The 18087-nt window shown below is 37.6% G+C and overlaps 1 protein-coding gene across 1 annotated transcript in view; it reads right to left on the bottom strand.

Moving 5' to 3' along the window:
* Positions 1–18087, bottom strand: part of LRRC28 (leucine rich repeat containing 28) — a 46564-nt gene that overhangs the window by 7444 nt on the left and 21033 nt on the right. Inside the window, 2 exon segments of the mRNA XM_010010747.1 lie at positions 2019–2121; positions 8418–8624. Of these exon segments, the coding sequence (XP_010009049.1) occupies positions 2019–2121; positions 8418–8624 (310 nt within the window).

Genomic DNA, 18087 nt, shown 5'->3' with positions numbered 1-18087 from the left:
AAAGAAACTCAACCTATGAGTAATACTAGGTGCAAAAAAAAAAGAATTAAAAGAAAAACCCCACAAAAAAATCCATGGAGGTGAAAAAGTGGAACAGAGGATGGTCTAACTAGCTGGGAAAAAAATGAGGCTGCAGAAGAAGCCTGGTGAATAAATAACTGAGGGAAAAAAAGCTGTGACCACCCATTGGCTGCCTTCACCAATACTGACAGATACCTTAGCTGGAGACTCTGAAATCCAATCTGCAGAAAATAAGATCAAAATGTATTTTGAGTGCTGAGATCATCACCTCTTACATAAAAGACTTTTTCAGTCAGTCTGACTGCAGGATTCCCAGACAGAGATTCATTACTTGCACAATGCAATTTATATTCTATTTTCAGAAATCTAGCTTTATGTTACTAACAGCAGCATGTCAGATTTGATTCTCCAGTGGATGACCAGACACAGCATGAAAGCCTGGGTCTTCAACTCTCTCCTGACCCATGAAAACCTTGCATTGGTAACTAATGCTTTCTTGGAAAGAACACAGGAATTCCTCACATGACTATTATTACATAATTTTAACATCACTCAGCACATTATCAAATAAAACCTTTGGTTTCTTAATAATATATAAGTGCTCATCCTATGCTGGAAATTTTCCTTAAAAATTACCTAAGATGTTTCAGGATGGTTTCACAACAAAGACAAGTATCTGTTTGGTACACAAATACTGTCTTGCTTATCAAAAATAATATCTTTTTATTCTTTAACATTAAGGAAAAAAATTATCATGTTATTTATTCCACAGAAGCATTACAAGATTTAATTTCATTGCAACACTTCCAACTTTTTTGGTCTCTTCTATACTAGATTTAAATACTCTTCTTCAGAGATACTAGCAGCTATACCCTCACCAGGACTGTACATGTAGTCACAGGAAAAAGAACTGGTAATATCTTCACAAAAGGTCAGTGCAAAGATAAAATTGAGTATAAAATAAGGACTTTAAACATCAAAAAAAATAAAGGCATGCTTATTTACAATCACCTGCTATACGCAGGACAGTTGGCTCAAACTTGTTGGTCCAACTGTCATTGTCACTCATGGTTTTGGTCACAATCTACACAGTTCTGTTACCTTCAGGGTCAATTTAAGGTCTGTCTTACAATTTATAATCAGTTCCGAAACCACTGAGGCTAGGAATTATTTTTCCTGAAAAATTAGTGGAAGCTCGAGACTGCAGACAGTGCAGCAGAATTATAATCCAACTGCAAGTATTTAAATATCACCCAACCAGCTGACAGGGAATATTAGAAAAACCTTAAAATGCCAAGACTCAGCATCTCACACACTGCAGTAGAGTGCAGGCTGCAGAGATGGAATTTATATTTAATGCAAGATTTGCTAAGAGTGAGCACACCAGAAATTTATAATTAGATGGTAATGGGGACAAATCCTCTTCTGATCAGTTTTACACCAGTAAACTGGTGGTGCTGATCCTAATTTATGTTAGTGTCAGTGCAGAAAGAATTCAACTACTGTCCTAGACAGACCACTTCTTTTCCCTCACATCCTAACCACAAACATGAGACAGCCTAGGATATTTTTAAAATCCACATGTAAAAATATACCTGTCAATCCATCTCTCCTAAAAAAGTTCTTATTTGCTGCAACACATTAAAAAATACTTTGTTCATTCTTTAGTTCTGGAAATTCTGCGAACCCTGCATTTTTGGCCAACCTTTAAATGCAGCCAGGATTCAGCTTTAGGCCTTACATTATCATTACAAATTCCTTCAGAATAACTGCACTGTCTGTTACAACCTAATACTAAACTACTGAAAGTCAGCAATTAACATAGAAGACTTAGTACAAAAATTAAACAGAACTGGGAGCTGCAGTAATCCCCTCAAATTAACACCAGTCCTGAATCAATCACACACACATAAAAAATAATCAGTTGTATCTTACATACATATGGAAAATTTTACAAGGAACAGGTATTCAAGACAGCTGAATTAATTCATACCTACCCACTGCAACCAATGACTTTATTATACAGGTAAGATGGGAGGCCTTTCAGATGAATGTTGTTATCCACATAAACATATTGCAGCTCCCGAGAACGACCTAAATCTGGGTTTAGAAAACAAGAAGAGTCAGGGGGAAAAGGGATGACATAGTGACAAAGCAAAAAAAGCAAAGCAATTCTCTTTAATTATAAATAAGCTAATCAGACTCAATGTAAGCAAACATAAATTAGTACTTCTCAGTTGTAAAGTTTCAGCCGGTGGTTTTATTATGCATAAGCTGAAAAGCTGCTTAGAAAGAAGCCTTTGAAATTACTAAAACAAAACAAAACCCCTTTTCAGTAGCTCTGAAAATCGCATTATAAATAATTTAATTTTAACACTGACAAACCCCAAAGTCAGTTTGAAGCAGCAAAGGGACAATTGATTTCAAATCCACAGTGCATACTTCCAAGTTCATAAGGTCAAACCTGCTTTCATTAACCGGCCCCATGTCACTGAAATCACAGCTTCACTATCTTTGGTAAAGAGGTAAAGACATAAACAAGAATGTGGTCTGTCCCACTCTTTCTTTCCTCCAAGAAGAGAAACTTGTTTGATTACATTAGCCATAACCAAATACAACCAGTAATCATACAGAAACAAGTTTGTGTGATGCGGTAAGTTACAGAACACAGGAAAATACACAAGCATCAAAGGCAGAATATTATATGACATAAGTTGTGTTTACAAGTAAATTATCAATGCATCTGAAGGTGTGCTTCTTGCATTATTTCTGTTAAAATACTCATGGCTGGCAATCAAAAGAAGCAAGTACAGCATGTTTAAGCAATACTTTTCATGGACTAGAAATCTATTAACATACCACCAGATAGGAGCATATAGGCTTGGAATAATTTCACTTGGTTTAGAAAATCAAAGGGGAAAATGGAGCAAAATGAAAAGGGAAAATTTAGACTTCTAGGGAGAATTCTCGGAAACAAGATTTTTGCTTATGAGGAAGATCTAGTCAGTGTAAAACTGTCTGCTATCAAAAGAAAAGCATGCCAATGTGAGACATTTAAAAAGACAAATCAAACCGAACTAAAAATAATATTCTAAAAGAGTTTTGAGCTGGCAACAAAGCTGACATGTAGGATCATCCGGGCAGCCCATTTTGTCTGTAGCTGCTATGCCATTTGAGATACTGGGTTAGGAAAAGACATGTGCATTTAATACAAAGCACAAACCAAGGGAACAATGTCTGAAAGCCTCTCTGCCTGGGAGGGGATCGCTGCAACCCAGACCAACTGCATTACAAAAAAATTAAATCATCAAGAAGTCTGTATGCCTTTCAACTTAAACTTTCATGAGTGTCTTAGAGAAACTAAGCAAGATAAACAAGCATTTGGCTGAATCAGCCACATTGCAAGATGACACTAACATCAGCTAATTCTGATTTCCCATCTTTATCAAATGTCAGTTACCTTGGTTGGCACAAAGATAAGGATAACCAGAGAAATCAGCAGAGCTTTTGTCCCATTTGTAATCATGGCCAAGCACAGAATAAAAAATTAAAACAATTTCCATGATATTCCTATTCAGAAATTCTATCTGGAATAACGATCTCCCTACTATGACAGTAGGCGATACAGTCCTTTTATTAATGCATCGTTTTCTTGTACACAAGAGCTCTGGACACTGCTTAGTGCAGATGATGATATTTTGAGTGATCCCCACCCCAAACTTCTGGTCATCTTAAAATATACTGAATGTCTTCAGCTGTCACCCACTTGAATGGCAGCTGTAAGCACCAGAAACCTTAAAAGCTCAAGCTGAGGAGAAGCTTCAGAGGGTGTCAATTATCAAATCTTGGATATAAAGAACAAGTGATGAATACCAACAGAAAATGAATAGATTCCTTTTCCAAAATAAAAATGTTAACATAGAAAAGCTGAGGGTTTTGGTTTTCATTTTCTTTTAATACAGGCTCTGCAACAGAATGTGGAGGCTTCATGGACCGTAATCTGGACATTGTTCAAACATCGGAGTCACTGGACATCAGGGGTCATGTTCAACCATCACACACTTCTTTGACCCTGTACCAAAGACGTTCTAGTTCAAAGAGCTATCTCCTGCATCCATCAACTGTCCCACCCCGAGAAGCAAGTACAAATATCTCTGTTGACTGATGGGCATTGCTGGGAGATGCTACTGTGCATCGGTATGAGCTAACACCTCACAAAGATGATTTATTTTGGCTCAGGATTGCAGGGCTTAAAATAGTTTAGTAAAGTCCTGGGGTATTCTTAGATGAAACAAAAACTTTGTTATCTTAACAATGAATAAAAATATTGCAATACTAAAGCACTGTAACACCATCAACTACTGTAAGGCTGGGAAAGAATGAGCCAATAAAGTGTAAAGCAGATAGCACGTGCATGGCACACCTCATGCTTCGAGAATATCGCCTCATGTTGCAGAAGCCAATTATACCCAGAAGAGCAGAAAACTATGGGTTGCTGGGGCAGCTTGAATGTGCTACTGTTTAACTTATTAACTTAGAGAATAGAAGAAAATTTTTAAAAGAGGCTCATCTTGCTCATTTCTACACAGATGTATGCAAATGGGTTGAAAATCAGGCAAGTCAAAAAAAGCCCTAAAGCTGTTCTTTTCATATGCATCGAGGGGGGGGAGTTAGGCTGCATCTCATCTCTTCCCTCTGTCTTTATCTTATGCTATGTTTAGAATCGAAGTTCTGAGTTGACTGCATTTCCTAGGTAATTAAAGCAAATTTTTGGATGTTAGACAAAATATCTCAGTAGGAAAAATTCAATTCCCCAAGCCAAATAGCCTGTAACTATAAATGTTCCTTTGATATAGTTTCTTTGCATTAAATAACCAAGCATCTTCTAGTCCCCCAGAGATTTTTTCCAGTTTCAAATACTACCCCTAAAGTTTAAATTTAAATAAATCGCCACTTTAAAAAGCTCTTTGTATCCCATCCACATTAATTTTTATGTCTTGTATCAGTCAACAAATATTGTTAAAAGTTCTCTAGAAAACGGGCTTCTGAAGAACTCCATGAAATAAGGACACTGTCCATCGGTGCAAGGCTACAGCTACAAAGAAGGTTTTCATGTGGCTTTTGCCAGCCCTGTACTGTGTCTAAAACATTTCCACTTTCCTCCTTCCAAGCTCCCAGATCAAAGCCCTTTCTCCCAGAAATGACCAAATGCCATAAGTCCTGAACAAACCCCAATTCTATTTTTTCCCCTATTTTCCCCCTTTTTTTTTCTTTTTTTTTTTTAACCTCAGGGCCCTGGCATATGCATTCCACATGGCTGAGGATGGAACAAAAGCTCTTGTGTGTCTGCACTGATGCTCTTTTAACCATAGTGTAAGGGCAAGGACACAAAGCAGCATATACTGAGGGTAGAATAAGACCTTTGTTTACTGTGCACTGATAATTACTAGACCCGTTTTCTAAACAAAAAGTGCACATAAACCCTCAATAAAGTGATATAACACTGAATATTTGCTGTCATAACATCCCCTGTACTGCCAGTACACTTAAGAATTTATGGCCTATTTTAATTATATTTGTACTTTATTACATAAATCATTTTTATTTCTGCAGTGTCATCAGATTCAAATTCCTGCTTGCAGTGGAATTTGTTTTGAGGCATTGGAGCATCTGCTAATGGTAAAATCTTCAAGTTAAATTTCTGCCACAGGATAATTTATATTGTAAGTAGAGTGATATAAAATGAGCACTAGTTCTATCTGCCATTCAAGACCAGAATTCCAAATGCTATTTATTAGTGCACCATGAAAGCTAGCCTGGCACTAACTGTACTGTCCAGGATGTAGTTTCCAGTTCAACTTACACAGACAGTTTGGGTTTCTTGTTAAATACATTGATTAAGAAGGCCCAAAGTCTCACATCTATTCAGTCTTGTTTCTCTGAATATAAACTGGAATATTCATTAGCTTTAAAAACGTGGGGTTTTTTTAAAAAACAAAATACTGACATATCCAAGAATTAAGTATATTCTGCAGAAAAATATTACTATTTCATTAGTTTACCCACCTAGTTCTGAAAGTCACAGTGGGACCAGGTATTTTTACTCTCTTTTGTAAACTGGATTAATAGTGTCACACTTCTTTTTCTTAACAGCACGTGCCCACAAATTATGTGCTTTGTAAGAATGTACAGGACAAAAAACTACACCGTACCGCTGTGAAAGTACTGTGCTACTGCAGGAATAAATCCTACACCTGTCAAACTAGAAAAGGAAAATGCAGATTTCCATTACACTTAAAAAAAGGCTCTACTGGCAGTTACAAGGAATGCTAAAGAAGCATGGATTCCTTGGCATAGTAGATGTCAACCACCATATGAAATAAATAAAGTAAATCACACTTTAAAATGCATTAAGCAGTAAGTTCCAAATGTATTTCTGCTAATATTGACGTGTCTAATCAAAAAAGGGGGAAAAACCCTATTCTGTCAGGAGATAAATAAAATGTCAGCTTTCCAATTCCCTAACTGAAAAAAATTGTTTGACAATTTTTGCTGGAGTATCACTTGTAGATATTTCTACAGTATTTTTCTGTTATTTAATGTTTTTACTCGTTCATTAACCAGGAAAGTGAAGTTGGATGTAAAAACACACACACAAAAAAGCATCAGCCAACATGTGCAGCTAGCAGAAATAATGCTACAATTATGCCTTCACTTCAGGAATATTCCAAGAAAAATATTTCCCCATAGATCAGGAGATAGTACATTAAAAAGCAAAAAGATTCAATCTAACTCTCTCTTCTACTTCATTTCATCACATCTTGACCACTCTGAAGCCTTCTGATTCTTCAGAGGAAGGATTAAACATTTACATTTATACTGTGCTGCTTTTCCTCTGAACTCTAGGATTTATGATTCAGTTTCATATCCACAGATAGCAAATTATCTCCAAATGTTCACCAGTGAGTCACTATTAAGAACTACTGAACAAGGTCAATTGACAGTCTTTGATGTTTCCCGTTATTTTAAAAGTTCCTTTTGAATGTTTTGAATTTAAGTCTAAAAATAAAGAAAAAAGAAGGTGTGTCATTATATTAGAGATTTATTTCCTCCTTTTGAACTTAAAGCACTTCAGCAGATCTATACCTCATCCAGGTCATCGCTCCCTCACAGATAAGCTACTAGCACAAAAGTACCCAAAACTTTTGCCCTTTAATATTTCACATCTGATCTTACAGAACAGCATCTTATTTTTGCAAAAAGAAGAAGATTCAACTTCCTGTCTGATGAAATGGAGTTAGAAGTACTTGCCAAAATGGGAGAAGTTACTTCACTTGGTTTATGGAGTACTGGGGAGCCTGGATGATGCATCCTGGAACTCATTTTCTCATTTATATAATGACATCTGTTGGGACATAACTAAAACACTATGTCTGGAGACATTATTTGCACTTACTTTCCAGGAATATAAATGATGGTGCTAAGAAAATCAGAAAGATCATAAACTTCTTGAAAGACTGAATTTCTAGTACTGAAAATATGAACTTATACGGTGTAATTCATTTAGAAATTATCTTGTTTCTAACCACCTCAATTTTCAGCTGCTTTTCAATGTGTTCATCTGTACCTAATTAACACCAAACTCAGACTGTATTCTAGGAAAACTATTAATGGCTATGCAAATGACATGACAGATCTTCATAGCTGTCTGTATTTCAGCAGAGATTAGCTGGTGGCAGGGCTACAAAGTCACAAATGCAGGGAAGTGGACTTGCTTTTCGCAAACAGAATATACAGTCCACACTTACTGACAACACAACTGACTTCTCACAACAAACCACCACACACCAACTGCACCTCCTACACTTGAAGACCTGCTTCGACACTTGCAAACTTTGAAAGGGCTGAGAAAAAGGCTGATAAATTCTTTCCTGGGCTACTATCGTGAAGGTTTTGAAGGATGCCTATACAGAGCACAAACTGAACCTGTGCTGGATTATGCAGTACTGACATTCCTAATGATGAAAAATTCCACAGTTAGTTTTAAACCTGAGCTGAAGATTCTTATTTAAATCATCAGATCCAGCAAACAGAAACAGATCATTACCCAAAGTGGTGGAACTCAGATTACATAGTACTATATTTAAACACAGCATCATTTCAACTTTTTTCCCCTCAGTTAGCTAAAAATAAAGCAAATTTGGTAGCTGACCTATTGCTTTAAAACAGACATGAAACCTTAACCTGCATTTCTTTTTGTTTAATAACGTGTTTTCCAACAGTACGATCATTGTGATAACTCCATAAACAGAGTTTGCGGAGACCACCGAAGACAGGAAGTTTGTTTTGCCATGTCTCCTCCGACCCACCCCAGCCCAGGGATGCTGGTGACTCACCAAGAGGCAAAAACGCGAGGCGGTTTCCAGCCATGGAGAGCTCATTGAGGCTCGGCAGTTGGCACAGATGGCGGGGAACGTACCACAGGTGGTTTCGGTCTGCAGTCAAGTACTGCAGCGAAAGGCACATGTGCAGCCTTTCAGGTAAGGTTATCAAGCGATTGGTTGAGATGTCCAGGGTTTGCAGCTCCCTTAGGTCTCCAACCTCTACAATCCAAACAGGAGGCATTGAGAATCGTTAATTTTCACAAACAAGACCCCCCAAAATATACCACATAAATATAAAACACAGGTCATTAGCTAGCTGTGCTGTTCTTTTAAGATACCGTTCTATCAATCTGCGTTGAGAACTGATACTAATAATCTCAATCATCTTCACATTTCACACCTTTTTGGTGAAGAACAGTTACCAGTTAGGCAGTATGTCTAAATATGAGATGTCTCAAGTAGAGCATTCCTGAACTGTGACAATTACTGCTGTCAAAATTATCAAGCACTTTCCCAGTCCTAAATCAGAACCAGGAAAAAACAACCCAAAACACATTACATAGCTTGCTGTTATTGAGGGTGTTTTGCATGACCCCAAACTCATGCAAATGGAGTATCTTTTTCTTAAAAAACAACATTTGAGAATGCAATGCTTATATCCACCTTACTTAAGATTCTCTTGCAGTGAGACTTACAAATATATGCACAGCACTTCCTGCTTAGTGACAGTCTTTCACCAAGCATGCTTAGGAACAACAGCTGTGTCTTCATAATACAATTCAAAAGACCTGGTTTCAATTAGAAGAGAAATTTCTTAACCTATAAGTTATGTTATATCGTAAGAAGACATCACAGTAAGTTCAGCCTCCAGTGTTGCAATAATTACAGTTTCTAGAGATTTTCTTTTTTTAACATTTGAAAGAATTTTACAAGTACATTTTGTGGTTTAAATAGTACTGTATCATTCTGTTACATAGCTCACAAGTAAAGTTCTTAGAAGTCTGCAAGAAGTGATCACACAAGTAGCCTCACCTGTGCAACAGTTACTTCCCTTGTGTCTGGCCTGTGGGACCAGGATGCACTTACCAGGGACTGACTGACAAAAACATTAAGCAACTTCACAGGTTATTTCATTCTTTATTCTTCTGCAGTTACTCAAAAATTGAATAATTCTGTAAGTTATTTTCCCCAAACATGGAGAAACTCTAAACAGTTTTGCTTTGGATTTGAATGCTTTACAGCAATGGAACTAACTCATGAAGTGCTCCGTGCCCCTAATTCTTACTGCAGTTCTCAGCATCTTGCAGAACCAAATGTACTTTGCTCTTGGCTGAATGAAAGCAGCTCTTGCATCTGATAGCTGCTAAAACAAGATTCGCTAGAATTTTCTGCACTGAAAACACCAGACAATCTACACAATCCGCAATCTGCACAATTTACAGCTCCAGCACCCGGGGTTTTTTTTTAAGATATAAATAGGATAACATTGAACTGTTGAAGTTACAGCTAAACAGAACCTGTTGTGCCCTTAAGTTTTCTCTGCAGCAGGAGCTAGAAAATTCACAATTCCCTGAGCTCTGAGGTAGCACCTTGTATACTACACCCAAAGAAGAAAACAAAACACCAGGTTAGCTTCAAGCTGTCTTCTACACAATGGGAAAAAGGAACAGCAAATCTGAAGCTGACCTTGGGAAAAACTGCTATAAATGTTACTGTCAAGACTGAAAACATGAAAAGGAAGAAAAGGGCAGTTATAATTCAGTATTATATGGAAGTCCTAATTAAACAAAATGTGTGTGCACATTTAAAAGGGAGTTTCCGCTCACTGCAAACAATCCCAGCATTAACTACAATAGAGACTCAACAACATATTATAAAATATTACTGACAGAAGCAGCTGCTATGCACAGATGACCACATTCTTCAAACCTCTTGGTTTTGATGTCAACAGGAATCACAAGCTTTATTTAAAAAGCTGTTTTGGTTTTTGTCTTTTGCTACAAAATTGAAAATAAATGGCAAAAGCAAAATAATCACTACTGAATAGCAAAAGACTACTGTGCAAAAGAGCTGCAGTAGAACTCATTTTGAAAGAGTTTTATATTCATCACAAAAGCTTATGCTTGAAAACAGTGACAGGAAGAGCCACCTACATGCAGCCAAACCACTGACCACATGCAGTCAATAACAGGGCTAGCTATTTTCATGCACTAACCTTTTTCTCTGCCACTAAAAACAGTTTTCTAGTTCAGTTTAGGTCCAAAATGCCATAAATGTTATGGTTGGCAAAGCTGGCAGAGTTTCAAAGGCATTGCTAGAACGATATGTTTCAAATCTAAGAGGAAATAAAAGTATTCTCACTTTATCCTTCATCCAAAAAACACATACTTGCCCAAAACTTCATCCTCTCTACCTTAACCTTGCAATGCATACCAGATGTAAACATCCACTTTCAGCATAGTGCCATATGTTACAGAAATACCCACCGACCCATGATGAAGTTAGAAAGCCAACCAAAGTGCCATCAGATTAAAGATACAACCCCTCACACTCCCCACCACAGTGCTGAAAACTCATTTTGAAGAGCATGCTCAGACATTTACTAATGACACTAAATTATCTTCTATCTCATTAAAGCAAAGGAAAACTGTTAAGAGGAATAACACAAAACATAAACAGTCCATTATTAAGTTTTTCAAGCTTTTAGTTACTAAATATTATTACCCATGCCATAATAATCTTGCAACATAAATACTGCCTAACAAGCAGACTGAAAGACTTACAAATCTCTCTCTTGCTATCACCTCATCAAGCACTAAGACACATATGAGATGTGGACTTTGGAAATTTTGGGCAGACCCAGGAAAGAAAACAGCTATTCCCAAATAAAAAGAACTGAGGAAGAAGGGACTTTGATTCATATTGTCCCTGTGCCCCCAAGGATAAGAAAGAGACAAGCAGTATACATCACCATTAAAGCACACTGAGGAGTGCCTGCTACTTTTAAATGAAATTCATAAATGTGTAATGTACAATTTATATTAACTCTAGGATTAACACTATCAAAATTAACACGGCAGAGCACTGAGCCCCATTTTGATATCAGAAGCCAGAAACAAAATCCTCAGCAGTTTTGCTAAACTCCCAACTCTGAATGACCTGGATCTGTGGAAGCACCCACAGAGTCCAAACGTGAAGTTCCTGTGCTGGTTCTTGGACCCAAATGTTTCAGCCATGTCCATCTGCACAGATTACTGCCTTCACATCTAGCTGGGCAATTCTGTGGCTTGGCCATATGGTACAAACGTGTTCATGGCATAGTACACATGGAGTGGCTGACAGACTGTAAATCCACACACAACCCTTACCTCACAAACTTAAACGCAGGCTTATACCCAGAGTTCTCCTACAGCCTTCTGAAGGCAGCTTCAGTGACACAGACGTACACAAAAACACTTCAGGCTATATTCCAAAACTGCCAGTGCTCGAAAGATTAGTTCTTTCTAATCCTTGATAATATGAAGATTCAGAAGCGATTACCATGACTCCAAAAAGCAGCCTTTGCATTCATTGTTACAGCTTTCACAAGCACTTGGAGAAAGGGACAATGAACTGTCATCTTACGCATTTGGGTTTTCAAAAGAAAACTGCCAAATAGGTCTGTGTCTCAACACAAAGAGAAATGAAACATCAGCACACCTAACAAAAAAAAAAAACCCAAAAAAAACCTTGAAAGAATTCCAGGAAATTTCCAAAATTACTGGCCTTCTGACAAAAGTGACTGTATTTGTATAGACACACCAAGCATAAGGAAAAAAGAAAAACTATTTCTGATTAAGGTGGTTTAAATGCCACTTTTAAAAATTAATTCCCATGGTTTTACACGAAGGAAAAAGCAGCCATCTGGAAGTAAGCAGCCCATACAACATACAATAATTGCTAAAGGCAATTCAAACTTCCTTAACCTTCAGGGGTACAGGCCTCCCCAGCTGCATGACTCCAAAATAACTAACAGTCGTCTTAACGTTTCAAGACCAATCCCACCTTTCCCTGACGGGCCATAACCCCAGATTTCATCCAAAGATATATGAAACACATACACGATTGGATCTGAGTGTATGTAAGTTTTACTTTAAAATCAAACACTATCTGGGTCTTTCCATCCAAGTAAAAGAAAAAGGGGGACAGGAAACGGCTACAGACCTACCTGCATGACAATGCACCTCAAAGCAGGGTATTAAGAGAAAGCAGAGAACCTACAAGGAATGGAAAAAGGGACTGATGAGCAAAGAGAGCTGGTGCTTAGAGGTCAGGCTGCAGAAGTTAAATGAAAACTGCCAGGAGGCCAGGAAAATGGGAACTTGCAGACAAACAAAAGGTTTCTCAACAAGAAATACAGAGCAAGGAATGAAGAACGGGTGTCAACAAGGGGTAGAAATTAGGAGGACAGAACAAATATTAAATTAGCTTTTTGCATCATTTTTTCCTGTAAAAATAATGCTGTGTATAAGGGCAGAGACAGAATACCTCATGGGAACAAGGACAAAGCACTGAAAATTACCACATCCATTACTAAAATGAAATGAGGCTGCTTAAAAAATTTCCATCCCCGAACACTGAAAAAATGGGTTATTATACCGAAACTGCAAACTCAGGCACGAGGATTCTCAATGAACAGGACATTTTCTGGGATAGCAGCCTAGGTCTGGAGAAGAAATGTAGAACCTGTGTTGAAAAAAGCCCTGTTAATGCGAACTCAGTGCTGTTCAGTACCTTCTGACAACTGTTGTAAGGGGAATGCAACCAAGAGTAACCAATGACTACAACATAAATAGAAAGCAGAATGAAAGTGCAACCTGGATCTTTCCAGATGTAAATCATGTTATACTGACTTATCTTGCATTTAAAGTACTGGTAACATGGTAGAGAACCAAATTATCATACAGGAAGAAGAACAAGAACTTTTAAACTTAAGTGATTGAAATGGAATGAAAAATAACAGAAAATAAGCATAAGAAGGTGCTGCAGGTCAGGTCTCTGCTTTAAACAACAAAGGAAAGAAGGGACTGGGTATACTCGTTCACTATCTGAGGGTAGTGAGCCACAAGTGAAAATAAGGCAATTTCTATATATAGCCAGCATTTTATTAGGAGCAAGGAAATATGTTAATACACCTTTGTACTGCAGGCAATAATGATGGTCTCGCTATTAACATACAAACCCTTCCATCTAACGCCCTGTTACCAAAGGGTTCTAACTTGGAGGCAATTCTCTCCTGCCTGCTATACACTCTGCAACGCCAGCAGCACGTTGGTGTTCCAAGGCTGCAGAATCTGTACTAAAATCTTTGCTACATACCATGAAGTAATGTTTTCCAGCTTGTGGTACAAGAGGGACACATTCTTATGAATCCTTACAGAATCAAGAGCTGTGATGTCTGGCTGTGACTGTGAAGCACTGGACTTCATGTGATCCTTCTCTATCCTGGGTTCTAAAAAGAGAGCTGGTTGTGTCAGGAAGGGATAGAAGGTGCTAAAAGTGGCTACCATACTTCACCATGAAATATTGTTTTAATCAACTTCCATGAGCCTGAGTACAAGATGCATTTTCCTATTAGACCCGTAAAAGTATGCAATGGTGAATAAAAGGTGTTTGAAGTCTTTCACACTTGCAAAGCCCATTACCTGTCCCATGTGGAAAAAAATGCAAGGCTACTCAAATTCACAGGCATGTATTATGACACTACTATCAATTTAAAACTGTGATAGACAGGAAATATAAGTTGGAATTGCTAAGAGTCTGATGAAAAAGATCTCCTTTAGATCTGCTCTCAGATGTCTCAGGAGGACTTAAAGAGATTTTAAGGTGGTTAAAACAAATTAAATAGCCTATTACCTATTGCATTACATTTACTGTCCTACCACGCAGCTCACATTTCATAGCCTATAAAAATTAAATTTTCTAACACAAATTGGCACTTATGATAGACCTGTGCCATCTTCAAACAAGGAAGTTGGACCATAACTGGAAATTGGTATCATTAGATATAAGGACAAAGAAAGGGGGAGGCAAATTGAATCACATTTAGATTTTGACACTGCTGTATGCAGATCTTTTACCATATCGTTAGTGAAAGAGCTTGAAAAATGTTCTGCTTCTCAAGCCTAACAGACCTGAAGATGATTTTTCCCTTGTACTTTTTCTATGTAGGCCAATATTTGCTCATATTTTAAGAAAAAAAGAAGAGGGTCTAGAAGAGATGTTGTGATACTGCAGCAACTATTTTATGCGTAACCTGATTTTAAATAAGGTGCTGAACATGAGTTCAAACCCATTAAGATTCGAGAGGAGGGTGGGAAGCCTCTATCCCAACTGATCAAACCTGAATCTATTACTTTTAAAGCAATACTTATGGCTGCATTTCGCACAAATACGCTGGCTGGAAAGAACAAGGGGAAAGATTTTTCTGGGGTAGGACTGTCTTTGTGAATGAACACTGTCATGTAAGTAACACCCCTCCAGTATGTTCCCAATTCTGCTTCACCTACTTCAGCCATAAACTATATTGACCCCTCTCCAAAATACTTAAGTTGCAAACAAAACCCAAAAGCAAGTGAAAAATACATAGTTCTACTGAACATCCCCAGAATACTTTTTTCCTCAACCTTGCTAAATGTCACACGCAAATTTAGTTGCAAACCCTAGTTATTTTGTACCATCAGTCACAAGCAAAGGTGATAAAAGTGGCTTTCTAAAATTCAAACTTGCTAAATAGTAATTTTAGTCCACCTAAAAATGGCTGAAAACAGACATCAGGCACGAGGGTCTCATTATGTCAGACCCTTCGAAAGGTCAGTGGTTCCCCATCTTCTACCACAATTGAACTTCGATTAACAAAACTGGCAGGCTTCTGTATTTCATGGGTCCAGCACACTGTTCCTTCCCCAGCATCAGCACTGAAGCACCAGAGTGCACAGATCCACAGTGGTTATTAGGCTGTGCTCTGCAGTGCCCCTAAATGAAGGTTTAGAATTCCATTTTCTTCCATAATTTGATGGTCTCAATGAGATCCGTTAGAACAAATCAGATGATAAAAATATCAGAAATGAACATACAGGAGGAAAACGGAAAAGGTGGGTGAAAGGGCAAGAGGGATGGGGAGGGAAAAACTTGTTTATGCACAAAGGTAACTCAAGGCCATGAAACATCAGGTTTGCTGGGTTTTGGTTAGGGGGTTTTATTTTGGCTGATTTGTTTTTGGAAGACAACCTATCTTTTCATTTCGTTCTAGTGTACTCTGCCTAGTACTTTATTGCCCCACAGCAAGGTAGTATTGCTACACAAATAGGTAATAGATGTGAAATTAAGATATTCATATTATTCTAAGGTTTTATTAAATTATACTGCAGATTTTTGATAGAATAGCCAAAATGAAGTGTGACAAGACAGAATGGTACTTTGTCAAGTATATTGCAGTAAAAATTCTGCTAGCACCTTACATAAGGTCTCTTATTTAGGAAGTGATGTGTTTTTGCTGTTGTCTTTCCTTTGAGGAGCAGCTGTTTTCCTTTTTCTGGGTGTTCCTGGGTGGTATGAACATAAACAAATGTGACATGAATAAAGTATGAGACCTGTTATGTTTCTCTTGTTTTGTTTGTGTCTTATTATCTTCACTGCTGCACATCATCTATAATTCACTGTGCACTAATATCAATACGTGGAAATGGGAAAGAAAGCTTTCCAGAAGAACTTAGTGCATAAAACAAAGGAGCTAATGATTTGAACTGAAGATGCTGGCCAGATAAAGATGGCTACTTAAGTGTCCTGCCTTGATGAAGTACAACCACTCACCTAAACCTAACGCAAACAATGAGCATCCTAAAGAGAGACTAAGGATAATTCAGGAAGCCACCGAGACAGGGCTAGTCCAGGCTATAAATTCTAGGACAGCTTTTTCCTTTCTTCTTCTTCAAAGGAAAAACTTCAGATGAATACAACAGACTGGTCTCTCTGACACAGATCAGTAGCTCCTAACCCATTACTACACTAGTGTCTAAATAATCCAAGCTAAGACCTATCTGTTGTGACTGTTGCTATCAACTGTTTCCAACCAACTTGAAACAGGCACATCTTTTTTTCCTTCTCTTGTGGTTAGCAGGGCTCTTATTTTTTTAATTCCTCTCCAAGAAGTAACTAAACACATTAAAAAAGCAATAGGTCCATGTTAGATTTTCATATTTCATTGGAAAACTATTACACTGTATCAGGCCAAATTATACTTATTTAGATTACTTTCGGAAGATACCAAAGCAGCCTCTTCCCTGAAGGTAAACTGCCTTTGTAACAAAACAAAACAAAAAAAAAAAAAAAGAGAAGAAGCCACAAGGTTGAGGGGGATGGGGGAAAGAAAAAGAATCAAAGGAAGAACTTAAGATTGGAACCATGCTTATGGCAGTGGAGTCACCATATTTGTTCTTCAATGAAATGCTAATAGATGGGATTGTCTTAACTGAAGCAAGAGTTCTTCCAGGCTACTGGAAGTTACTACAAATTGCAGCAGTAATTACAGGGGAGAGAGTGGTTAAACATTTACAGGAAATATTCCCATTGTAATAGAACTGCATCTTTCTCAAATGGAAACTCTGGATCCAGATGTCTTTTTTTTTTTTAGTAGCAATAAGAGGAGCTTCTCTTGCTCAGCTTGTCTGTGCGGCCACTCAGCAGACTGGCTAATTCACCAGTGGACAAGGGTAGGCAGGAGCTACTATAATGTTCTACTGATCTACTATAATCTGCTACTCAGAAAATGGTATGGATCAACTACTAACAGTTTCTAACTAAGATTATCACAAAGGAAATAAGACATCTGATTCCAAACAACACTGACAATGTCCTGATTTTCAAAATGCTGAAAGCAACTGCAAGCCTTATCTTCATCAGCGGAAGACACTGCTGCCTAGTGTTTCAAATCAGCACCAAGTACACAAGTGAGGCTTGCGATTATACTTCAACCTCCCACAGTCATTGTGAATTGCATTCCTCTAGCTACACAAATAAGTAGTCTTAGTCCATAAAGCTCTCAAACATTAAATAATTACCAACTAGAGTACACTTGCAGTCGCTCCATATCAGTGTCTTCCATAAAGAATGAGAAATTAATGCAGATTTGGACAATGCTAAGGTAAAAACAGGTCTTCATTTTAAATGCCACCGCAATAAAATTAAGATAACTGAAATAGAGGTATCAAACTGCGTGTGTGTGACATGAACCACAGGAAAGTTAATCTCATATAATAGCTACAGTTCAACACATTCTCTTTAAAGGCTTTTCCCATTTAGATTTAGTGTCAGTAAATGATGCATTTTATTTTGCCTCAATTTATTTAATAGACTAGCTGAGTAAAATCAAGGATATCAATAACAAGCAGTATTTTAACTCTTTCACAACAGTGATATGAATGAAAATCATACTTGACCACAGCAAGGTCAAAATGGAAATCAATGCATTATAAAATTCTTCCATTGCACAGCACTAACAATTAGTGTTGGTTCACCTTCAAAGACTGAATGATTTTCTTCTCCAAGCTTCCCTGAGCACTCACATCCTACTAGTAAATTGCATTTGCTTAGTGCACAAGTAAAATCAACTACCCGTTAATACAGCTAATCACTGTACCTAAGC

This window comes from Nestor notabilis, unplaced genomic scaffold, assembly GCF_000696875.1.
Source record: "Nestor notabilis isolate BGI_N333 unplaced genomic scaffold, ASM69687v1 scaffold10553, whole genome shotgun sequence".
NCBI classification, from domain to species: domain Eukaryota; kingdom Metazoa; phylum Chordata; class Aves; order Psittaciformes; family Psittacidae; genus Nestor; species Nestor notabilis.
This window is presented reverse-complemented; position numbering and strand designations above follow the sequence as displayed.